The sequence below is a fragment of the Anoplolepis gracilipes genome, chromosome 6 (assembly GCF_047496725.1).
Source record: "Anoplolepis gracilipes chromosome 6, ASM4749672v1, whole genome shotgun sequence".
Classification (NCBI taxonomy): domain Eukaryota; kingdom Metazoa; phylum Arthropoda; class Insecta; order Hymenoptera; family Formicidae; genus Anoplolepis; species Anoplolepis gracilipes.
Genome location: NC_132975.1, coordinates 15813393 through 15840661, shown reverse-complemented (window position 1 = coordinate 15840661; position 27269 = coordinate 15813393). Strand labels below are relative to the sequence as shown.

The 27269-nt window shown below is 31.9% G+C and overlaps 2 protein-coding genes across 5 annotated transcripts in view; one reads left to right on the top strand and one right to left on the bottom strand.

The window, feature by feature from the left end:
- Nucleotides 1-1976: 1976 nt before the first annotated feature.
- On the top strand, nucleotides 1977-9511 carry LOC140666666 (uncharacterized). Its single transcript, XM_072894099.1, has 8 exons — nucleotides 1977-2120; nucleotides 2932-3159; nucleotides 4372-4636; nucleotides 5382-5718; nucleotides 5905-6192; nucleotides 6738-7100; nucleotides 7482-7649; nucleotides 8486-9511. The coding sequence occupies exons 3-8, from the start codon at nucleotides 4573-4575 to the stop codon at nucleotides 8649-8651; spliced, it is 1386 nt and encodes a 461-aa protein (XP_072750200.1). The 5' UTR covers nucleotides 1977-2120; nucleotides 2932-3159; nucleotides 4372-4572; the 3' UTR covers nucleotides 8652-9511.
- Nucleotides 9512-10166: 655 nt separating this feature from the next.
- Ctbp (C-terminal binding protein) overlaps nucleotides 10167-27269 on the bottom strand; it is a 35370-nt gene continuing 18267 nt past the window's right edge. The window contains exons 1-8 of one of the 4 annotated variants that reach the window (XM_072894096.1): nucleotides 24693-25478; nucleotides 23547-24058; nucleotides 21519-21806; nucleotides 21175-21363; nucleotides 20660-20749; nucleotides 20029-20188; nucleotides 19316-19493; nucleotides 10167-16879 (exon numbers count right to left, since the gene is read on the bottom strand). In XM_072894096.1, coding sequence (XP_072750197.1) covers nucleotides 16375-16879; nucleotides 19316-19493; nucleotides 20029-20188; nucleotides 20660-20749; nucleotides 21175-21363; nucleotides 21519-21806; nucleotides 23547-23744 — 1608 coding nt within the window. In that variant the 5' untranslated portion in view covers nucleotides 23745-24058; nucleotides 24693-25478 and the 3' untranslated portion in view covers nucleotides 10167-16374. Of the gene's footprint in view, nucleotides 16880-19315; nucleotides 19494-20028; nucleotides 20189-20659; nucleotides 20750-21174; nucleotides 21364-21518; nucleotides 21807-23546; nucleotides 24059-24240; nucleotides 24626-24692; nucleotides 25479-27269 lie in introns of those variants that run through there. The other 3 variants (XM_072894097.1, XM_072894098.1, XM_072894095.1) reach the window with 3 other exon arrangements.

The window sequence follows — 27269 nt, the reverse complement described above, 5'->3', positions numbered from 1 at the left end:
GACGTACAATAACGGTGGTGGTAGTGATGCATCATGCTCGTGCGGTTGACTTCCTCTTCCTGTGTCTACATATCGGAACTACACAGTCAGGTGTCCGGTCTGTACTCGCCATTCGGTACTCGCGATCACGATGGATACCTGATAGTCGGATGAACGTTCATCATTCATGATGGTCGTCAACACACGTGATGGGTAACACAAGTTGATAATAAATTTTATACATGTATATATGCCTATAAATAAAAACACATTGCAATTAGAATATATTTTTAGGATATAATATTATTACATTAGTAATAATTAATATATTTTATATTATTATGTGTGCGTATATATAAAATATCCTTCTTTATTTTTACATAATATACATATATTTTCTAATAAAAGACGAATACGTAACTAAAATTTATATAGTACGTATAAAATTGTGATAAATGTGAAAAATATAATAAAATATTAAAAGATAAATACAAACAGAAATGTTCAAAATTATTTATTAAAATGTCTCTTTTTATAATATATAAATATAAAATAAACTTGGATTACATGTGAATTAATTTCTAATATTTTTTAATTTTTATAATTATTATAATATATTGCATGTCTCTTTAAACCTCTTATGTCGAAGATAAACGATAAGATTGAATTATTACTGAAGCAATGAGTAATAGTTTTTCATAATCCAGGAAAGCGGCACAAAATCCTCGTGCATTTCTCTCTTTCTCTCGAAAAGAACGTATTTTCGCACACGGTTTCACCGTTGACTGGTCAATATTCACGAAAAGGAAGGCATTACAAGCCGATGATTTCGAGAAGGGTATCAGAGAGCGGGACCACCGTGATCGGGGCGCGCGGTAATGGTATCTCGAGAAAATATAATACCTTCCTTCTCGAGACAGCTAGGACATATCATCGGTATAACCGTAGCGCGAGAAAGATCACCGATCCTCGATGATCGCTGAATGAACGATTAGTATCCTGTGTCATCGTACTACGCGTGTTATTCGACATTCACAGTGGCGGCGAGACTCAATTGGACATGTGATGAAAAGTATTCCTTATCAAGGTCTGAAGATGAATATAAAGTTGATTAAACATTTTTCATTTCTACACATGTATGATCATTTTTATATTGTATCTTTATTTCTTCAGCGTCTGCCAAAAAGGGACTTGGTTGGTGCTTGCAAGATTTGTTACCCTCTCATCCATCCGTACATATTTATACAAATTTCACCCATTTCTATAGTTTATCACAATCTGCCTCGTGTCTAATAATAATCAGCATAAACATATTTATTCCTATACAATTTTCAATTACATAAAATTACATAAAACATTCTAACTCCTATAATAATAATAATAATAATAATATTGTACCTTTACCTTTTATTATCCTTTCCTCATCTTATTATATGCCATTACACTATTATCATCTTATCTTAAATTTGATACCTAAGACCTATAACCTTCTATTAAATAGCTATTAATTCACAATCAATTATATATTTCTTTTCTCTCATTTTTCTCTCAAATCTTTCCTTTTTTTCTCTCATTCAATTCATCATTCCATACAATATTAGCTAATATTTCTTCTATTCATTATTACCGAGTCCCTAAACCAATCTCTAACTACCATACTACATGTATGATAATATTTTTCATTTTCCGATTAGAAATAATTTTCTAGAGCAATTTCTCTAGAGTGATAAAAAAAAAATTCAACGCTGCCCTGCCACTGCACTGCCCTCGCACGTCACTTTTACTCAAGTATAGGGATACGTAAGATCCGATGATGAGATACATGGTATATCGGTTGGTGGAAGAAGAAATGGCAAAGAAGAGAAAGGGAGAGGAAAACAGAGATAGGGGAGGGAAAAAAGGGATAGAGAGCAGTAGAGTGGGGTTACGGATGGTACGTACGTAGTTAGCGAGCCGCTCTAAGGGGTGAGAGAGTGGGTGGTGGATAGCTAGTTAGCCAAGAGACATTGACATGCCATCTCGCCAGCATGGCAGTTAGTAGTGTCTCTAAAAGTCACACGTCGTCACGTTGAAGTTTAATTGTTTAAAATTGATTCGTTCAAAACTTTTAAGCGATTTAAAGTGAGAAATTACAACACAGTGTGAGTCTTATCAATTTGATCAAATAACTCGTTAAAAGTCATTTAATTTAATGGAAGTGAAGAATCAGTTGGAAGAGACAAGAACGAGTGATGATAAAAATCAGTTTTAATATTATTGAATGCAAAAGGCAGCGGAGATTATTGCAATGTGATTATATAGTCACATCGTTCGAGAGCAAATTAAAGCTGTAATTACAAAAATTTGACAAAAATTTATAAAAATTGTGTAAAAAAACGAATATTAATTTTAAATATAACAACAAATAATTGAAACACTGCATAATATACGTATACGATACAATATTTAATTATATAAAACACAAGGTGTGATGTACTTTAAATATTTTCGAATTTTCAGTTTTCTTAACACTTTTACAAAAATACACAACATATTGTGAAGAATAGCACGAATATTTCAAGAATATTGCAAAGAAGAAATAAAAGCATATGTTGTGAAGAAATTGGAAGAAAATCAGAAACAATCAAAATGCTTAATATAATATAAAATATGTATGTTTTATTATTTATCTATTTATTTAGATAAATAAAGCAAAAAGTAAAAACATTGTGATATAAATTGAATATTAAAGAGATAATTGGAAAACGTATATAATGCAAAAATTTGAATTTGACGAAAATTTACTCGGAAGAAAATAATGAAAACATTATTATAAACTGAAAATTTTGTGATTCGTTTTAGAAATAAAGACTTACCATCTCCTTGTGCATATTGTGTTATATTATTTTATATATTATTTTAATATATAGTTGAATAGTTGTGTTGTGGTACAGTTTATGTTTTATTTTGAAGAGAGAAACTATATTACATGATAAAAAAAAGCAAGAGTGATGTTGTAATGATTAAAGCGAAAAGCGAGCTAACGATCGGTTGTAAAGATAAAAATACCGAAGAATATGACTGATGTAAAAGATCATATGGGAAGATGGAGGTATCGCTGTGTTGTGAATGGGAATATCCGACGACAGGTTTTCTGCAGAAGCCTCTAGCGGGGATTGGCAGGTCTTCCAAGCCATAAAGGTACGTCTATACGCGCGTAGCGAGTCGTATGCACGTGCATTTTCCTTCTTCATTCGGTCATTCATAAAAAGTCATTCATCGATTCATCTGCTTGATTTTCGCAGCCACCTTGCGGTCCTATCATAGTGCCATGCTTGTCGCATGAAATTCTAGTATGTGTGAATTGTTCAATTTATTAAAAGGGTATTATAATTCAACGCAAAACAAAATTTTCAGAAAGTTTGGAAAAAAAAAAGAGTACCTATTGCTTTATATTTAAGAATGGAAGCTCATCGAAGTCGAACTAAATCAATATATCAAGCATTGTAATACTTACATATATTTTTTATGCTCAGTCTCTTAAAAGAAAATGAAAAAAATTTGTTATAAATACTTTGAATTTTTTCGGAAAATTAAAGAGAGAGAATGACATTTTATATTATTAAAAACTATAAACTATATTTTAAATAACAATTACATGTTATAAACGTTATTATATATATAATACATGTGATTTTTTTTTTAATCCTCACAACTTCTCATACAATTTAAAAATTCATTATATTTATCTGCAACGGAATCTTTCTTTACAACATGCGTTTAATGAAAACACATATAATTAAACGTGTTTAGAAGATTATTTTCTAATACAGAAATAATTATTAAGGTTTAGATTCTATCTCAAACTTATTTCTTCAAAAGATACATGCTATCACACTTTTCGAATCAATGTGATTCTCGCTCTCTCTCTCTCTCTCTCTCTTTCTTATAATACTACTAATAATAATAATAAATTAATACTCTCATTTAGAAAAAAAGATTATAATATTTTTTAATAAGTTTATTTAATCTTTCTTAATAATATTACCGCAAAATATAAAAGAGTGTAACGATCAAAGAAGTTTAATCTTTGAATTTTTCCATTTACGTTCATTACGAGTTCAATAATATGACGAGATCTTTAATTTTCAAACGATAAAAAGCAACTCTTTATATAACAATAAAATCAAAATATATATACAGTTGAATCAATTTTATTTTTCAAAAGAAAATTAATCCTAGAAAAATCATAGAAAATACGTTACGCGTCGTAATTGAAAGATTTCCGTAAATTTTTCCATAATCCTCGTAATATGTTTGATAAAATTGATATGGCACGCGTTTAACGAAATGAAAAACAATCAAAATATTCTTTAATCATTGACCATTCACTTTTACGTGTACCTTGTGTAGCAAGAAAAAAATAGCATCGATGGCGAACGGCGGTTCGCGGTGAAGCTGCCGCGTCGTTACCAGGACGACCGAAGAGGGCTGGACCGGCAACAGCGCGTCTCCATAGAGAGAGGAGGCCGAGGGTTGCAAAGAGGAAGGGTGAACAGGCGGGCGCAGGGGTGTACATCCGGGGGATAGGCCGCTATCGGAAATTTCGCAGAGATGGAGTTTCTGCAGAATCATCACGCGGTCAACACCTCCGAACCGCCGTACACCCTCGGTACAGGTGAGATGATCTGAGGTTTTCATCATTTCACGACGACGACGCCGACGTTGACGTTGAGGACGATGTAAGGAAGACGAGATAGTTTTACACAGTGCGAAATCCACCTGGATTTAATCGCGACGCATCTTCGATCGACGACCGCGATATAGTTTGAAAAAATTGTAAAAAATTAATCTATAATTAATCTTTTTATTTATTATATCGCGCTCTATGAAATGATTCCAAAGTTTTGATTTCAGTTTTATCTGGCCTCTGATTCTTACAAAATTACACATTTTCTGATATTCAAGTATTTTACACGCTAAAAAGTGATCAATTACCACCATAAAAGGTATATGTGTCAATTTTTGTGACATTTGTATTTGTAATTTTTCAACAAGTTATAATCAATTTCTTGAAACATAGGGGAAGAAATTGGCGAACTTGAATCTCAATTTTATTATTATATTAAAGACGAATCGACAATAACTTCGATAATAATTTCGAATTCACAAAAAGCGATGTTTATCGTTTATATTATATTATATTTGAAAGATGACATTTTATCTCGGAGCTTGTTGTCGGGATTATTCCAATCAATTGATTCTAACGGATGATTAATTTTTTTATTCGTCGATCAAGACACGCTTGATGTACACAATTTAGAGACTTTTGTAAAATCGTGATGATTTTTTGCGTGATTATCTTAAATTAAATAATATATAATTATCGCTGCGATAAAAGTAATTGTTTTCTAAATGTCCAGGTTCCGTCGGCAGCATCGAGGCGACCATCTCATCCAGCCTCTGTTCTGGACCGTTGGGCGTTCTCGCCGGCGACGACGGTCTATCAACTGACAATCAAAACGAGGAGGCAGCCGCCCTCGGCGCCGCTCTGCAGGGTACGCTGCGTTTACAGGATCTGCAGAACTCGCCGGATGACATCGGCACCGACCAAACCCAGCAACTTTCCACTTCCGGCCAGGCTGTAGGCGAGTTCGGCGGCAGTTTCTGGGTCGACGACATGGCGGGTTTTCCTCTACCCCCATTAGACCTGGATCCGCTGCCTCCCGGACTGTTCAGCCCATGTTCGGGAACGTACAAGTAAGCTTGCGATGTTTAGAAAGATTTTTAATTTATTTTTAATCGGAATTTTTCCAAAAAAAAAACAACATAATAAATTGACACGTCACTTTTTCTCTTTCTTATTTTTACAAAAACTGTTTGGTTTCTATTAATCTACGAATCTAGCGATTCGGTAGAATCCGTAAAATTCAAAGTTTCTTCCAGCTGGGGTTGCTCGCGCGGCGATTGCATGCCAAGGACCGGCAACGGCACGAATGGCGAGGGCGTTGCCGATGTGCTTTTATCCCTGAAACACGCAGTGGTGCATCCTGGAAGTCCGACAGCCGGCTATTATCCTACCGGCCCCGGATCTACCACCGCTCATCACTACTCGCAAGACTACGTGCAGAATCTAGGCCCGTCGGTCCCGGGTCCGGGTCATTACGGTTCCGCGTCCGCCATGTCCGTCAACGTCTCGATGAACATGACGATGAACATGAACATGCACCCTGGGTGAGAATTCTTTCTTCTTCTTCTTTCTCCTTTTTCTCTTTTAAATAAATGTTACCACATTGAAAAAAATAAACAGATTTGTTTCTTATATATATATATATATATATATATATATATATATATATATATATATATATTTATCTCTCTTCTGATAAATATTATAATAATAATATTATCCACTGATTTTATCACAATTTCTTATCCACTATTTTTTATATGTATATACACTTTCTCCCTCTTTTTTTTTTAAACTAATTAATATTCATTTAAAAAATCAATTAAAAGTTTGCCTTGGTTTTCTACTTTCAATATTGTTTTCAAACTAATCCTTCAAATCTTAATTTTTATTATTTCTATAAAAATGTTTATCTCCTCCAATAGTAGCCGCCCTCTCGTTTCTTCCACCCTTCCTGGAAAGTGCAGTTATTTAATCGTACTCCTGCTTCCTTGTATATTTATATATATATATATATATATATATATATATATATATGTGTGTGTGTGTATATATATATCTTTATCTTTGCGTGTGCACATGTTTCTAGATACGAGCAAAGCTATTCGTCGCCGTGGGGTGTGGAACCCCTTCTAAGTCCCGCCCCTCAGTACGGCAATCCGGTGGATGCGGCGGCGCAAACGACCGTAAGGGTGAATCAGGCTGCACCAGCCAATAGCGGCTTGATCGGCCATCCCCATTCTCACCCCCAGCCGCATCACGGTGGCCGATTGCAGCTTGGGGGTGAACACGCGATTTGTATGGGTACGACAGGTCCGGCGACTGTTGCGGGCGGTGTCACCCCCGATGATAATGGCAGACCCAATCTATGCAGGATATGCGGCAAGTCATATGCCAGACCTAGCACTCTCAAAACTCATCTGCGCACTCATTCTGGAGAAAAACCGTTTAGGTCGGTATCTTTCAACGGAATCGTCAATGAGAAATTTCCAAAATTTTTGTCGGAAAGAAAAAAAAAATATTTATTTATTTATCCTACAATATTTTATTTTATCATATTGATTTTATAAAGGAATTACTATAGTGTTAGTATTAATATAGCACTGAAAAAATTATATTTTTCTTCCTATATCTTGAGATTATTAAATTAATTGATCTGAAGACTTTTAAATAGCTTTAAGAAAAAATAATAAAAATTTCTCTCTCAACTCAAGAGAGAGAGAGAGAGAGAGAGAGAGAGGGAGAGAGAATTGTTTTCTATTTTATTTTATTTATATTGTGGAAAAAAAATGTTATTATTTTAAATGAATATAAAATTTAATATTTCTTAAAGATGTCACGCGTGCTCGAAAGCGTTTAGCCAGGCAGCGAATCTGACTGCTCACGCGAGGACACACTCTGGGGAGAAACCATTCCGATGTCCGGTGTGTGACAGGAGATTTTCTCAAAGTAGCTCGGTGACCACGCATATGAGAACGCATTCGGGTGAACGACCCTATAGGTACGCGTATTCGAAACTAACAATAAGTGTTTTTGAATCGATCAAAGATTAATTTTCCTAGCGATTTCAGAGGAACAATTTAATTAATTAAATTATTTAATTTTGCTCTTAAACGTTGATTAATGTGACAAATAAATATAATTTTAATTAAAACAGTTTTAATTCATATTAAAATACAAATAATATTTTTAAAAATTGATAAAATAATTATTTATATAATATATATGTCTTAATATAATTTATATTAGATTAATTTTCCTAGCGATTTGAGAGGAACAATTTAATTAATTAAATTATTTAATTTTGCTTTTAAACGTTGATTAATGTGACAAATAAATTTAATTTTGATTAAAGCAGTTTTAATTCATATTAAAATACAAATAATATTTTTAAAAATTGGTAAAATAATTATTTATATAATATATATCTTAATATAATTTATATTAGATTAATTTTCCTAGCGAATTGAGAGGAACAATTTAATTAATTAAATTATTTAATTTTGCTTTTAAACGTTGATTAATGTGACAAATAAATTTAATTTTGATTAGATCAGTTTTAATTCATATTAAAATACAAATAATAAAATAATTATTTATATTATATATATATATATATATATATATATATATATATATATATATCTTAATATAATTTATAATATGTAATCTTTTTCATTGTATTGTAATTTTTTATTATTTGAAATCTGCTTAGAAATATTGTATCTATTTGTTTTTTTCAGTAGTTATTAATTATTTCCTATTATTATTATTTAAGGACGTTGTTAAATTATTTTGAATTACTAATGTTTTTTGGAAATTGTCAATTTTTTGCAGATGTCGATTCTGCAAAAAGGCGTTTTCCGATAGCTCGACGCTCACCAAGCACCTGCGTATTCACTCCGGTGAGAAACCGTACCAATGTAAGCTGTGTCTGCTTAGATTTAGTCAAAGCGGTAATCTCAATAGGCATATGAGAGTTCACGGCGGGTCCCTGACGTGACACAGTCCTTGCGCATCAACACAGTGCACGATGATGATGATCGATGACAGCGGTGCTGCGCGCCAGTTTCCCAAATGCTGTCGTATACCTGTGATTCGATTAGGAACAAACTCGCCGGAAAAATAAAAAGACGGAAATAAGGCGAGTGTATCTCAGTATATTATAATTTAATATTTAGAATAATTAATTTTTATCAGAATAATCAGACTAATTGAAGAGAGAAGTTTTCGATATCTCTGTGTATTAATTTAACTGTAGGCACATACGAAAAAGTTCGAGAGACAAAGAAATCGTCGTGAATTAAACATACAATAAGCCAATTTTGCCGACAGTCTGTCAGCAGATTTATAGCAGAAATTAATTGTATCCAACTTACCTTCTATTGACGAATCTTGACGAATGTGACGGCGAAAATCGAGCGCGATCGAACGCGGATTTTGCTCATTCTTTGCCGCCAGTTTGCATTAGATTAGTATGTTGCAGATCTATATGTTTGATCCGTGTATCGTTATACATATTTTGCTGGCAAACTTTTTTTATATTTTTGGTATACCAACCATCTCTGCTGACAATATTGCGTACAGCAAATTCTGCATAAAATCTATAGTATTTCTGCCGACAAAATTTGTAGCATCTTGCACAATTTGTATTAGATAGACTTAGCTATCTGGTATACATATAACTTTTCTGCATTTATACCATCAAACTCGGCGGCGAATTAAAAAGTCACAAAAGTCGTAATAAACAATGTATTTTATACGTTATTATATGAAATTATGTAATGAAAATTACAACGTGTAAATCATACAGTAAATTATATATTGAACATTATGTTTATGTGTGTGTGTGTGTGTGTGTGTGTGTGCGTGTGTGTGTGTGTGTGTGTGTGTATGTGTGTGTGTAATTATACAAATTATAATTAGGAACTGATATAGTCTTGAAGTCTTCTCGAAATAAAATCGCGACGATAAGAGCATACAATCTACGAACTCTTTGATAATTATGCCGAAAGTTTTAAATGTTATAAATAATGTTACTCTCTCTCTCTCTCTCTCTCTCTCTCTCTTATATATAAATATATGATATCTATAACATTTTTTGACATAATCTATTTTTTTAGATATTTATTTTACAATCTATAATGTTTCTCAGTTTTCAACATCTTATCAACAGCTTATCAAAAATGGAATAAAATTTGCAATATTTTTTATAAACATTATCTTGTCTTTCTATATTTATAAGTTATATTTCACAAATATCCTAAGAATATAATCTAATCAGATCCAAGTTTAGCGGGGATATCAAATGATGATTAAAAATCAAATTGAGCAGAGGCTCTTTCTGTCCCAAGATTGAAAGATTGTTTGACATATGCTTCTGGTTATCAACTCTCTAATAATAGGCTTGTGCACTTGTCTTATATGTATATTGGTCAGGATGGGTGTAAAATAGGGTATTAAATTCGAGTGTGCATCGTATTTAAGACAGCACACAGCAAGCAAAACTCCGTCGATATTATTGTACAAATATTGTATTTATTATAATTATTATTAATTATAATAATAATGTTGCTCGTTTTATCTCGACACCATTTCTCAATTATTTATTCTATCGTCATCGAGTGTGTCAAGTGGCTCTTCTTTTCTTTTTTTTTTTTTTTTTTTATGTTGTAGTTCGCTTCTCTTTTTTTTCTTTATATATAATCGCAATGAACAAAGACATAGTTTTGGTGCCGTCGATTTTTACTCGTCGAGAAACGAAAAAACGAAAAACGAAATGGAAACAAAAAGAAGAAACAAATATTACAGATTATCGATTGATCTATCTATACAAGTATATTCGCATGAAAAGAACTCATTTATAAACTAATTATTATTTAAAAGCAACATCTCTCTCTCTCTCTCTCTCTCTCTCTCTCGCTCTCTCTCTCTCTTTCTCTCGCTCATTTATAATTCCACATTTTAGCAAAGGATTATTTTCTTTATCTTTCTTTCTTACAGAAAGAATTATCTCGAATAATCCTTTTCTGCGTTTCAATTCACAATTATCTCTCCGCAATTAAAACTATATATAAATGAGAACAATTCTCTCCGTAGTTTTCTTCTCAAGTAAATTATTTCCACTCTCTCGCTTTCTTTCTCTCTCTTTCTCTCAAACTTTCTTTCACATTCACACTTTCTATATATATATATATATATATATGTATATATATATATATTGACGTATTTATATTTTTGAAAAAAAAAAAAAAAAGAAAAAATATGTATATGTTTTTCTACGTTATGTCGATACGACTGCGTCATGACGAGTTGATTCTTTTCCTCTTCTTCTTTCAAGAAGTAATAAGATTTAAATCTCGAGGACCACCTTGTCATGTGGTAGACGTATCTCACGTTTTTTTATGTACGCAGCGTATTCTATTCAAAAATGTGTGTACATTTCTGTCACGCGCTGTATGTATATGTATAAGTGTATTTGTGATGCTTTCTGTTTTTTCTCTCCCTCTCTTTCTCTCTCTCGCTCTCTTTCTTTCTCCCTTTCTCCCTTTCTCTCTCTCTCTCTCTCTCTCTGATTCTCATCACTTTGTGCTACGTTACACTTCAAGTTAGTTTTCTTTCTGATTTTTATAATCTCGGATTTTTTTAAAAGTCCAAATTGGAATGATTTTTCACGCATTTCTTCACTAGGAATCGCAACAATTTGCAAATTACATCTCAGACACACACACTTCCAAGAACACTAACTTCAGTCCCATTCTCTTTCTTTCTTCTTACATGAAATAATTTTTAACTCACTAAAGGCCAATGTATATAATGTATCATAAAGAATTTAATTAAAAAAAGAAATTATAATATTAAAAAGTTTATATAATAATTAGGAGAAGAAACATTGTAAAAAAGTTTTACAAAATTATGAGAATCCTTAAAAATTTTTTATATTCTTTGAACGGAGAATTTTTAAAAATTTATATATGCGCTTTTGTCAAAAATTTTAACTATATATATAATTTATAATTTTTTCTGAAATTTCCAAAGTTAATATTAAATTCTAGTCTAAATAATATTCAGAAAATTAATTTAATATTTGTCAATAATGTAATCTAATTAAAAAAAAAATAAATAAAATTGTAGAAATTTATAATGAAAATTTTATTATTAAAATTTATTATTATTCAAAGAAAACTTTTAATGGAATTTCGTTTCGTTTTCTCACTAAATTATGTTTATGTAGAAATTAAACGATAAAACTTTTATCATAATTTTCTTTGAAAATAGGCCATTAGTGAGTTAATTACGAAGACTATACCTCTTGACATATATTAGCCGCTGAAATTTGAAAACAAAAATCATCTGTAACGTTCTATCTGTAAATTTAATTATATATATATATATATATATATATATATATATATATATATTAACGCATTTTTTTATCACTCTAATAATCTCTCTTAAAATTCTTCGCTAATTAGTAAATTAATGATTATCACTATTTCTTTTTATAATAATAGCCACTCCATGATAAAATTTTCGGAAAAATTGAAAAGTTACCGAAATAAAAAACCGGAGATATGTGCCTCTGTGTAAAAAGTAGACTATCGTCATAATATATTATTTTTTTTTTTTCATTTAATTATTGATATCATTATTATATATTACCATTTTTGTAATTTATTTTAAAAAATTGTCAATTTCATTTCTCTTCTTAAATTTTATCTCTTTTTCATAATTATATTCAAGTGTTTGTAACATCGCAATTACTTCACTTGATCCAATAATTGTATTTATAATTATGAAACAATAAAACTCCTGTCTCGTGTGTTCTACTTTTTCTCTCCTTCTCTTTTTTTTCTACATTCTTTCTTTCTCAGTTCTTCTCTTTTAAATCAATCACCTCACTTGTCGAAAGCTGGTGTTACAGTTGTTCTAACATAACACAAATTATTTTATTTATATTTTGGCAAAAAGTGTTATAAAAAATTACGCTAATTATATCGGTGATCATATTGGTAACTAATCGTAATACGAATTTTGGTCGCGATAAAAATACTGCATTAGTCTGAAATGTCAAAGCATTTGCTCAAAATAAATTGTTACATACGTTACAGATTTTTTGCAAAAATTGTTTTGACATCCTAATCATTTTTTTGTATTTGCGTAGTATTTTCACAATTTGAAATACATTTTTCCATTTCGGTATATAATTTAACTTATTGTTAAAAAATTATAATCTCTATTCTAAAAAGAAACATTTCTATTTCTAAAAAAATCGCTAGATCGTTTGATATTTCGCAGAGAATTATCGATCATTATATAATTATTTCTCAAAAAATTAGAAATAAAAATGATACGTGCGAATCCAAATACAGTGTGACAAATTTAATGACTCGGTGATTATCGATGAATATCGAAATATTTACATAATTAGCGTTTCTCAATTATTGAAATCAGGGTAAATAATAGTGCAGGGAAAAAATTTGTTTTCGTTTCTTTTTTATTCATTAAGCAAATATATACTGAGATGTAAAATATTCAATATAATACAGAATTATTCGAAATAAACATAATGATAGGAATATTAGGTGTAAGACATATCGCGATATACAATTAAGGATAAGAGAAAAATGAAAAGAATCAAATTTTAAGAAATTAAGGCGAGGCGATATTTCTTCCTAAATCAAAAATATTAAGGGAAATGCTTAAGAAATTAAGAAAATCGCTCATTAATATCTAACGAAATAAAAATTAGAAGATGTATCTCGATGAAAGTAATTAATACATATCAACTATATATAATGATAATCAAATTTATACGACAATGAAACTAAACGTAATATCGCGTACAATACTTTGTATTTTTGTAACACTCATTTTCGTGAATAAAGCCCTCCTTCTTTCTTCTTTTTTTCTTTTTTTTTTCTTTTTTTTACAGAAAAGGAAGAACTGCTTATTTGCTTAACATTCGTACTAAACTTTTCAATTTTCTGTATATGTTATAATTACAAGCTATTATGATTATTATTAATTCTTAAGATTATGATCCGAAAGATCATCATCTAAAAAATATCAATGACTTTCATTCATGAATCTTATTTCAAGTTTGTTCGATTCAGTCGCGTTTTTCCTGCACTGTGGCACCATTCATTCTCTTTAGTATATTTATTTTCAAAGTTGATTCAAGTAACAATTCAAATTACATACATAAAAAAAAAATATATATATATATATATATATATATAAATGCATTATATCAGGTTGATTAAAAATTTGATTTCTTGCTATTAGAAAAAAGATAAAAATTAGAAGACCAAATGCAGAAAAAGTGAATTATCTCTTATTTTTTTTCTCTTAATTTGACAATTATATCAATGGCAAATTATTTTCTGTTTTACTTTTCTCTAAAAAGAAAATTAAAATATTCAATACTGAAAGTGTTTTTCAAATTTCTACATTATATTCCCCAATCAATAAATTATATAGAATCATTAATTGCTCTCTTTTTGTTGTAGATATATTAGATCGATAAAAAGATTTATACATATTTGCTTTTAAGAAAAGTTTGTTTTAAAATTTTAATTTGTTGTTAATAAATCGTCTGTTTGATGTAGAATCATCTTATTCAGGTAAAAAAATTGTTTTATTAAGAATTATATAAGAAAAAAAAACAAGAGTTTTAAAATCATTTTAGCAAGAGTCATATGGAAAAAAAATCTTTCTTTTTTTTATAATCAACCCAATATATTTACATTATTGTGTTGTATTGTGTCGAATAATACATTCGCCAATGTTAATATATATCTCTTTTAATTAATAAATAATGTTTCTTCTAGCCTAATTAAACTTCTTATTTGTTAAAAGATTTAGATATTTTTGTTTCTAATTTTCTTGTAAGAAAGAAAGTGCGAGAAAGAGCGCGTCTAAACCAAACAATCCCATGTTGTATAAAATTACCAGAAACCGGAAGATAGATCGCGAGATAGACCGACTGTCATCATTATGTTCTGTCCAACTGTATTTGGTTTAATCGCAAAAATTACATCAAAATGCATTCTATCCGTGCGGCTCTACAATTATAAAAATGCGAGCAGAAAATCACGCATATTCACAAATATACTGCAACTTTCACTTCTTTCACACTCGTACTCTTTCTCTCGAGCGCGCGAGCTCTTTTTTCCGCACCCCACACAATCACGCACACATATACACACACTCCCACCCACATACACACGCGTATGCACGCACGCACACGTATATTCTGTTTCTATCATTCTTTTACTTTCTCTCACCCTTTTCTTTTGTTCTAACCAATTCGATTGAATAAATTAATGCGCACTGATGCAAATTAAAGCCTGCTAATTTACGTCAACTAAACAAAGACATAAATAAGAATCTTGATCAATAAAGTGGTGACTATATGTGTATTTCATTTTTTTAATTCTGACTCCGCTTCTCGACAGATATATATATATATATATATATATATATATATGTACTAACAAATATTCTTAGAACTAGCCGCTAGAAACATGAGGGTAAATAAAATTTCATATTAATCACTTCTTTAGAATCTGCTAAATATTTATATACTTAATATAAGATTTTTGCTAATAATTTTTACATTATTTTAACATTATTACAATTTTAACATTATTTTATGCTAATAATATAAAAATAATAAATCAGGAGAAACGCGATAGTCGCATTTCGGGTAATTACATTCTCATTTTGTGTTTATTGATAATTTAAAAACAGTTTTCTTCTAATCGTATATCGTAATAAAAGGATTAATATAAATATAGGTTTTATTGGTCTTAAAATATTAACAAATGATTAATAATTATTAATTATAATTATTAAAAAAAATGTTAATATAAAAACGATGGAAAATCCGATTTTTCTCGTAAAGTTATTAACGTATATATATATTCCGTCAATCGACGTTGCGACGTGATAACTTGTGGTAAAAAGATAGCATCTATCCAATTTGCCGAGTTGTGTATATATACATACATCTTTATTCCAATTAGTATACAAAAGTTTTTATGTAAAGTTGTGTATATAAACTTGTATGATTTTTGTACAACTCGTTTTACGCAAAAGTTTGTGTATGTTTGTTTGTACCTCTACAATTTGTCTGAATTTAGGTACCGTAGGAATTTTTATTTTTGTAGTAATTTATATTCAAGCCTTTAATACACATCAGAGCGCGCACTAATATTCAATGAAATTCGCTATTTCTTCCATTCATACTCTTTCTTGCTCTCTCCGTCCTTCTCGTCTACTTGTTTTGTCATTCTCTCTCAAGCACAGATTCCCTCTAGAGTTTCTCGGAAGAAGCGGAGCGGACAGATTTTACGGGGCAGTCGTATCGGCCGTTCTTTCGCCATCATTATTCCCATCGCTGGAGAAGAAGTAACACAGTAATTACTTCCAGTTAGCTGATTAAATGATTCAATCTAATCATCGGGGTGGGGGTGGGCGGGGGGGGGGGGTAAAATTAGGGGTGGTGTATTAGTAGTAGTAGTAGTAGTAGTAGTAGTAGTAGTAGTAGTGCCGTGCCGATGTGGTAGTCGCGTAGCAGCTCGAGTTTAGTGTGTGACTTGAGGGGTGGGGTGGAGGTGGAAAGGCGGAGGGAGGGGGTAGGGTAGTAGATAATGGAGGAGAGGGAAAAGGGCTGGTGGTTCGTTCACGTTATCAGAGGGTCGTTATTATATTATTCAAGGTCAACGGGGGCTCGGGGCGGGCGGGCTCGGCCGGGGATCGGGCTCGCTCACTATGCTGTGTGGTAGACCGGGCAGTCCGGCGGTGGGGGGGGCCCCGGCCGCGGGACCGCCGCCGCCAGGCCCGCCGGCGGCGGCCGCGCCCACCACGCCCGCGGCGGACGGGGGTCCGCCGCCGCCGACCGCGGCAGGGGGGCCCTGCGGCCCTGCGGGCCCGCTGCCCGTACCTCCCGCGCCGCCGGCCCCGCCGCCCGCGGCCCCCGCGACCGTTACGGCCGACGAGGACGAGGAGTTGGGCCCGCCGATTCCGCCGCCCCCGCCCCCACCACCACCGGCCCCGCCGCCACCGCCTCCACCACCGCCACCGCCGCCGACGACGGAGTGTCCACCGCCGGCACCGGGCACCGGGGGTGGGGGCGCAGTATCGTGAGGAGTCGTCGAATGCGCTGTCTGTTGTACCGGCAGCGCCCCAGCATAGTATCCGCCGTTGATGCCCTCGGAGTAGCTGCTGAAGAAAAGAGAAAGCGAAAAACAACATCATGGGCGAGACCTTGAAAATTTCGCGCGCCACTTTTTTCAATACTTATGTAGTAGAGTAGCTTTTTTATTTGTAGTGTGTAGAGTAGCTTCCAATTTTCTTTTTCTTTTTGACTCTGTGTGTGACTTTCGTTACGCTCTAGGTGGCGCTCTAGGTGTGCTCTAGGTAGAGTAGCAATCGTTCCTCGCCAACGAGAACAGGAACGCGAGAACGCACACACAGGTCATCAAGATTCCCGAGAACGGAATCGTTTTTTTTTATTTTTTATTTTTTTCTTTGTCTCTTTCTTTCGTTTCATTTTCTATATAAGTCTCGTCTAAGCGCTTAGTCTTTACACTCTATACACACACGCATCGAGAGATTTTGTCACGCTCGAGTTTCACGATCGCTTTCGGACTTTCACTCGGAAGAGAAGAGAAGTTAACATCTGCTCGAAAAGCCGTTTCTGAAAATTACCAGAGATACAGTGTTACTTATCACGAAATTGATCTAATAATATTTTAAGAATTTTGCCGTTAAATTTTAGTTAAGGTTTCTGGCTCCTCGCTCCTTGTTGTTACAATCGCGCCACATCTTCCCATTGTAAACAGTTCAACTGGACATTACAACGTTTAATTTCCTTCTTTCAACAATTTCAAAAATTCTTACTAACATTCTTGCTTAATGAAGATAAAAATACATTTTTATTTCTTTTTTTCTCTATTCTCTCTATAAACAGGAAAAAAATGTATCTTTTTCAAAAATATTTTTATCATTTTTCTGAAACTTTCTCATTGTTTTGCTACTACTTTGCGAAAATTGCTTTGATAAAAGATATAAGACAATTTTGGAAGAAATGGAGCTTACTTTTATACAAATAATTTAAATTTTTTTTCCTTCTTAATAAATGTTAAGATTTGTAAATGTTAACTTTTTTATATTCTCAAAACTATCTTGAGCATAATTTTAATTTCTCTCTAAATATGGACCACTCTCTAAGATGGCGTCCAAAATGTTATTTTTAAAATTTTCAAAAGTAAATATATTAAACCAAAAAACTCGTTATTCTTATAAAATTTGCTTTGTCCACCTTTTTTTCTTATCATTCTTTTGTTTTTTTTTTAATCTGACATATCTTTAGTTTCTTATTAGTTCGCTTACTCCACTTTTTCCAATAACATATTTTATATCTTATTACGTACAATAATTACATATCACAATTTGTAAAATATTATAAAAATAATAAAAAAGATTCTCGCTCTCTTCAATCAGTCTTAAGGTATTATGACATCATAACCCAATATAATAAGTTATATGTTTTAAGATTAGCGCCATATACACGTAACTCATGTCTTGATTATTTTAAAAAGAGCACAGAGTATATCATATATATATATATATATATATATATATATATATATATATATATTTATATATGCATATGTATATATATAAATCAGCATTTGTCAGGAAGATTATAAAGTCAGAAGCAAATCATATAAATTATTTTTCTCGCTAATACGAACCGAAGTAAATTAGTTTTACTACCACACTCATACTTGAGAATATAAATTGATAATATACTAAAAAAACTGCTTTTAAATAATATTCTTTAATAAATATATATATATATATATATATGTATGTATGTATGTACGTATGTATATATATATATATATATATATATACATGTGTTCTCATAAATGTTTCTCATGAAAATAAACTGTATAATAATCAATCAAGTTTGATCCATTGATATACAAATACAAATATGAACAAAAATCTTTGGTTAATTAAGAGTCGTAAAAAAAATGTTAATTTAATTCGATACGTAGTGCGAGAGAAAAAATTCATGTGATTTTTTTGATGTCATAACTTAAAATGGCGCTGCAGTGAGGGACCAGGAGCCTTAATACAATAAGAAGGAGGGAGAAGAGAGCAGGCATATGTATAAAAACAAATTTTTACAGTTTTCGCGTTTTCAGAAAAAATATATAAATGATACATTCTTAGTACATTTTTATAGCTTACATTTTTATAGCTATTGAAAGATACAAATATATTTCTAAATTGTACAACAATACGAATCTCTATAGATAATTTTGCATAAATTTGATCAATTTCGTGACAGTCACTGTATCCCTTTTCCCCCGGTGATTTGCAATCAAAGAAAAAAGAAGAGAGAGGAATGTAAACATCGTATATAAATGTAATATATACTGCGTCAATATAACTGTATATATATATATGTATATATATATATGTGTATATATATATATGTATATATATATAAAAATATCCGTCTACGTCTTTTTCTTTTCAACAAATCGTGAGACAGACTTTTTTAATTATTTTTCAAATTCTGAGAATCGCGAGAGGCAGGGGGAGGCAGGCAAACAGAGCCTGGCTGGGGAAGAGGGCGCTTACCCAGTCGAGGAAAGGAAGTATTCCTTGTTCACGCAGTTGCGCAGGCAGTCGGGTATGCGGCCGACGATCGCCCGTCTTATCTCGCTCGCCGCCATCTCGCGTAATTCGGTGCAGCTTGCATCACTATAAAAGGCGGCGTGTGGAGTGCACAGTAAATTGGGCGCATCTTTCAATGGACCTGTACAATATACATTGCAAAATCGGCGATCAAAAAATTCAAATGTACGCAAATGTAACGTATATAATTTAACGATATCCGACACTTTTTTTTTTCAAAAGATGTATATAATATAGAAAAATATGTTGAGCATTATAAAAGTGACACTTTTCTTTTATATATAAAAATCATGGATAATTTTAAAGAATGTGATATATAATAGACAATATCTGGAATTCCTTCTATATATTGAATGTAAAAACAAATAATAAAATGCATAGAAACTTAGCTAATTAAATTCTTATTAAAATATTTTTATTAAATATATGTACATATACACACATAGAATCGCGAGAAATATATAGAATTATTTTTACCATAAAATATACATCTTCATTATGTATGATTGTTTTTCTTTTTCTTATTTTTTTTCTTTCATGTCATTGTTTTTCTTTTACAATTTAAGCCATGGAGGAAGTTTGGAAAGGTAAAAAAAAAAAAAAAAAAAAAATAGTCAGTTGAGACGGAGTTAGGCACCGGGACAGATAAGACTCACACTGATTCGCAGACTGACCCTGAAAGACGTTGTATGGCTCGTTTTCATGGACATCTAATGCCGCCGCGCGAATTCGACCTTGTTTGAGCGCTGCAGCAAGCGCATCGTCGTCCACTAGACCCCCTCGCGCTGTATTGACTAAAAATGCTCCCGGTCTCATCTACAGACAAATGCATATGTTTTTTGTTTTACAATGTAATTAACTTTATACTACCATTTTTACTAAAGCTGCTATATATATATTGAAAAGTTATAATTATGTAATTATTAATTTGTTTTATTTTAATTCAAATTTAAAAAAAAATGAATTCAACGATATATATCTCAGTCTCATAGTAAATGTAATATATAGATTAAATCATATTGCATCAATATATAATATACAAATATAATATCTAATTATTGATAAACTCGCAAAAATTAATAAAAAAATAATCTTTTAAAAATGCTGTATGTCTGTAATAAAAATTACAGTCTCTTTATATAATAATAAAATTGATTTAAAATTATAAATAATAAAGTAAAGTCTATGAATTGTATATATATTAATCAAAGACTTTATAAATATTTCTTATAATTTCCTAGAAGCACACATTCATACATACATACAGCCACGCGCGCGCATACACACCTGTTTGATAGTATATTCATTTATTAGATGGTGATTGTGTTCATTCAACGTACAGTGTAGAGATACACAGTCTGATTGAAATAGCAAATCCTAAAACAAAAAATAATTTTGTTAAAAGATAAACAAATAATTATAAAAAATGTTTTGTTTATTAAATATATAATCAATTATATATATTTTTCTGATTAATATATTATGGATTATCTTTTGATAACATTAAAATAAATTAAATCACTGATCAATAATGTTCAAGAAATTTGTGTTTTATGCGCAGTCAGAATAAATAATTTTTATCGCAATACTATATAAAAAAATATGATGATTAAAACTAATTTCTAGCACAGGATATTTATGATAAATATGAAATAGATCAAACTTTTATAACGTACAAATACTTTTATTAAATATTACATTATAACATTATAAAAAATGTTATACTTTCAAATCGATCTAACGGTTGATGCACTGATTAAAAATCAGTTTATAACTTTATGATACATATAAAGTATACGAACCTGTAATGTATAAACCCTGGTGAGACCTAGCGATTTCTCGATGCCGTCTGGCAAGTAAGGATCATAGAAGATGACAGTAAAGCCAAAAGCTTTGGCACGCAATGCGACAGCAGAACCAATCCTACCGAGGCCCACAATACCTAGTGTATCACCCCGTATCCTTGCGCAACCAGTTGCGGCTTCTCTCACCTGAAATATTTCCCACATGCAAAACGTAACAAAAGATTTATATCATACGGAAAATTACCGAGCAATTTAAAAGAATAACACAATATATATTTTCAACAATAATAATAATAATATAATTTTAATAATAATAGTAGCTGTGAATATATAAGTTTTACCTGTTCTGGTCCTGTGAACTTTTTGCCTTCGCGTACCATATTCGCAAGCCAGTAAGTGCGTCGATAAAGATTTAGTATAAGACAAAGAGTCGTATCGGCCACTTCTTCAACGCCATAGCCAGGCACGTTACACACCGCAATGCCGAGCTCGCCGGCCGCTTTAACATCGATGTTGTCCACGCCGGAACCAATTCGAACGATAATTCGCAATGTCTTGAACTTTTCCAAATCCTCCTTTGTTAAAATTATCGTATGCCACATCAGTGCACCTACTGCTTCATTTAATACCTATATTTAAAAAATTATCATAAAATTAATTACATCAATTTTCAAACATAGTATTCTGTTAATTATTGCACAGAATAACTCTGTCAAAAAAATCTATTAAATATGGAGAAAAAAAAAAAAAAAAAAAAATATACTAATTACATTATATACATATGCTAGATACTGAAAAAATACAAAACAATATTAAACATACAAAATTTTATATATACAATAGAGATATAAATAAAATAAATTTAGATAATGTATGAATTAACTTTTTGCGATCCAAGTGCCAATCAAGTGATTTGATCTTGAAAGTTTTGGTGTTCTATTCCATGTGTGAGCTCAGTTGTCAATAATAAAAAATTTTGCCTATGTTAAATGGCTCTTCTTTTAATTTCATATAAATTATTTAATATTCGCTGTCATAATATTCTTTTTATCACTGTTGATTTGTCTTTATTCAATTATTATTATTAATGTCATTGTAAGTTTGTGTTATTTCTTGTATATGAGAGAAATTGTACAAATTGTGCACATATCCAACTATTGTTTTTAAAATATCAATATATCTTGTTGATTTTAACGTGACATTGTATTGTGTTTTGAAAAATATGTTGTATAGAATTTTATATATTTCAAGACACTTTGCGCTTTATAAATTCCCAAACATAATAAAAAATAATCGATGACAATAAAAGTACTAATTTCTTTTGTTCTTATTCTTGCCGTTAATAAATTGTAACATTATTTCTTTTTTAATAAATAAATTTTTCGAATACACACATTAAATATTATTCGCACATGTTAAGTAAACTGCCTATATTGCACAAACATCTGTGAAACTTAGAATATATATATATAGTTGAAACATACAAATATAAAGTATAAATTGATACATTGTGTAAATCTTCTTTTAAATTAGAAAAATAAAGAAAAAATTATATCAACATTTCAAAAATTAAAAATTCTATTCTAATTATATATAATTATGTATAATAGAGAGAAAGGAAATATGAGACAAATATGTTGTTGTTGAAGCAAGTTGTTGGATTCTTTTTATTTATTTAAACATATATTAGAATTATTTATATTGCCATTGTATTTGTCACATGTATAGATTGGTAAAAATCTAAACAAAAATTGAAATGTTAAATGAACATTAAAGCCTTGTGCTCTTTTATATACAAACATTCACAAAGATAAAATCACTTCGCTAAGAACTAAATAAATACTTGTGACTTGTATTATCTATTAAAATGTCTTGTTTTTTTTTTTTTTTTTTTTCTAATTCAAAGAAGTACATGAATATGTAGTGTAATTAAAAAAATCGGGATGTAAAGCATTAGAAAAAATGTATAGAACATTTTAGGAATTAATAAAAAAAAACCTCAAACCAAATAGTTTTGCACAACGTTTAAACAATTTTTATAATGATACAATAACATTGACAAAAAATTCTTGTAAAAAAGTTTACCTAGAGTTTAATTAATCTTTGCATTCTATGTTTTGTTCCAATATGTTAATTCTAATATTTCAATATCTTACAAGATGTCTTGGAGGGAAAAAAAAAAAAATCGTATTAATCTAATATTTTCAAAAATACTTTGTCCTCAACATTCTACAAAATACAAATTCTAATTATACATATAAATATTCTGCCTGATGATGTATCGTTTTGAATATTTAAAAAATGTTCTAATCCTCTAATAAGAATTTAAATCGTAATAAAATTAATATCCAATATACGTTTCTGATTACCTTCTCATGTATCTCCGAAGTAGACTGCGCATCGCAAAAGGCAACAGTCGCAACATCCTTTAGAATGGGCATCTCAATGGAGCAATCGCGACCATCGAGAAGTGCAACCAGTGGTCGTGTCTGAATCGGTCCGTTCGCAATCGGACCCCTCAAGTTCTCCATACGAGGGCGTTTGGGCATCATCTTCCGTTTGTCCATCGGTCAGCAGACCGCCCCCCCTATTTTTATTTTTTTCACTGTGCGCTCTCAGTGTCACTAAAAAGAAAAATTACTGCTGCCCTCCCCCTTCCACTCTCCCTCTAACAACGGTAAAAGACGATAGAATCTATTTATCAATAAGACACTCTCGCAGCGGAGATGCCTCTTCTAGTCCAACTAGTACAATGTTTCAGCACTCTCTTTATTTTTTCGGCTTTGTCACACAAACTGCTTTCGCAACACTGACTTCAAGTCGGTCTTCGGGCAAGAACTGCCAAATCTCCAACGCATCACGGCTCAATAAATCCCGTCTCCTGAAATTTATATAAAACAAAAGACAAATTTTATAACATATCTACATATATATCTATATATTTATATTATAATATTGCAATGCATAAAATAAAATAACAATTTATCAGCTTTTTTCGTTATCGTCCATCGATTATATAGTGTGTCTACGAGACATAAATCTCTGTCACAAGATAATACATACACATGTTATTCCGCGTAATAATGATAATTTGCACATTTATTTCAAGTATATATTGCATTCTATTTATTCTACATCACTGTGCGCCGCCGTTCGCAGTTATTTAATTCCACCAAGACTAAATGTTTGATAATAAAAATAAAGATTGTGAGATGGCTGCGCTGTACTCTACAAACACACATTGCCGCGGTATGTATCACCCGCGTGTGGAAATAAATGCTCCAGGTCTACTACAGCGCCGTTGTCAATGCAACGAGACGTATTTCCATCAACGGCTCCACGTCCCGCGACTAGGTTTTTTATCGAAACCCGATCGACATTTACACGCGATGCTCGATTGTATCCCGACAACACACGGGCAGCCACAAAGAAAGCTTCGCGCTAGAGTCAAACGGCGTGTGCTCGAGTCACTCGGCCACCGCCGCTTCGCTTCGCTTCGCGACTTTTTAGGTTACCTTGAAATGCGCCGGCTTAACCTGCGCAATAGGATAGCGCGTTGGCCGGCTGTCTGGCCGACACCGAATTTCAGACTGCCTCCGGACTTTGAACACGCCGATGAACGGCACGAGGTTCACGTCGCGAGAACGATTGGCGTGAAAGAAACGAGGAACGAAACGAAAAAGAGGAGCCGGGAACCGGGGGACCAAACTGTGCACGGCAAGAGAGAAGGCGCTCTCGCGGATGCGGGATGCGGCGGCACGAAACGGAACGGAACGGAACGGAACGGAACGGAACGGAATGGAACGGAATGGAATGGAATGGAATGGAATGAAACGGAACGAAACGGCACGGCACGGCACGCCACACGCCACAGCCGAGTTCGCTCGAGGGCGCTGGGGCTGATGTTTTCGACAGTGTTAATAGAGCGAGAGCACCCTCTTTCTTTTTCGCGACTGTGCGTGGCAAGCAGATTCCGTTTCCAACCCGTTTTCGGCTTCGGCGGCGGCGGCGGCGGCGATAAAGCCGATTGAAAACCAGTCATTATATGACTGCTTCCCTCCCTCATCCCGTCTTCGCTCTAGTGTTGCACTCTTCCCCTACGCTTTATTCCTTGGCTTATTCCTCTCTTTTCGCCCCGTTAAATATTAAAATGTGTCAAGAAAATGCATGTAAAAGTGTACGTCAATTATTATACCCATGTGTACCACTTTTGTGACATTTTAGGCTTAAATGCACATGTCTCGATATTCATCGAAAAAGACTATTGATTTCAATTCTAAAATCATATATCTTTATTAGTTAATTTTGATATATATTGTGTAATCTATATCTACTTTTTCATCTTTTGCACGTGTCAAATATTAAAAGATGTCAAAATATTAATGAGAGAGAGAGAGAGAGAGAGAGAGAGAGAGAGAGTCACTGAGAAATGCGTAGATGAAGGACAGCGATTGAAAAACGATTATATGAATACATCATTTTCTCTTTTCCCTAATATATTCCCTAGTGTGTTATGCTAATAGTAAGTACAGTAAAAAATACATGTAATTAATATTTAGTTCCTGAAATGTACTACTTTTAGAATTATTATTGCAATTATGCAGGATTCACGCATCATAAATTGACAGAGCATATAATGAACCTTAAGCAAATGAAAAGGATACGACACTTCCAATAAAATTTATACGGCGGAACAGAAAAATGTTGAAGGAGCGAAAAAGTTTGTAAAGATACGCGCTTTACAGAATTGTAATTGCGAATTACAATTGTAGCACAGTGCAGTTAACGTTCATCTAGAACACAATTTAGAATAGTTAAAATTTCTTTTACAAATTAATTTTCTTTTTTATGGATAATTAAATCTTGTTGAGATCGCAAAGCTATTCTAAATAAAAACTCACAATTATTTAAATATATTAGTTGTGTGTGTGTGTGTGTGTGTGTGTGTGTGTGTGTGTGTGTGTGTGTGTGTGTGTGTGTGTGTGTGTGTGTGTGTGTGCGCGTGTGCGTTTTCAAGAGTCGAGAGGTATTAGTTATGTATTTTATTAAGAAAGTGAAGAAACCGACAAGTGGCGCCCTCGCCATGTCATTGAATGTCATGAATCCCACGATTATGACGAGATGACACTTTGACAGAGATATGACAGATATGACAGATTGGCTCTTAGTTTTATACAGCTATCGTGTCTTTGGATCCATTAATTTTTGTTTTAACTTAAAAAAACTTTGGCTTTGTTAACTTTAGTTTACTAACTTAAAACTAAAGCATTTTTAATATACTAACTTCAACTTTACGACTTTCCTTAATCTTAGGCATTTCAGTTTAGGTTTTTTTTACATGTAACTTTATTATTATTATTATTATTATTATTATTATTATTATTATTATTATTAATTTCAAATTATAATTCCAACTTTCGCTTTATTATTTTGAACTTTGTCCAGACTTGCAACTTTGAACTTTGACTCTAATTTCAGTTATACTTTTAATTTTATAATTTATACTTTGCTACTTTTCAATTTCTTATTGTCTTAATGATATTCTTAATTATTGTAATTACTAAAGAATAACGCGAAACTATATCAATTAATTAATAATATGCAATTTTATATATTTCAATTAACATACACGATATGGATAGATATCGATTTTCTTCTCTTCTCCCTCCATTATAGAAAATACTCTTATTAAATATATATATATTATATATATATATATATATATATATATATATATATGTGTGTAAAGCAGTATGTAAACCGTTCTGAACTATCTCGTGGCAATGAGATAGTTTCAAATGCGATGTCTTCATTCAACAAATATTCGCATGCCATGATTCAAATGCCACATCGAATGAGTGAGGCAATATTGACGTAACATTGTTGCAGTTACTGCAATGCAAATGAAACTCATTACACACAGAGTGTATTTCAAAATTTTCATTTTAAGCGACATATAGATGACTTGGAAAAAAAATATAATAATAACTTGAAAATAACAGAGTACAAAGAAAAAATAACGAAAATAAAGAAATTTTAATTAAATTGCAATTATAAAACATTTTAAAACAAAATAATTTTTTTGTCTTTAC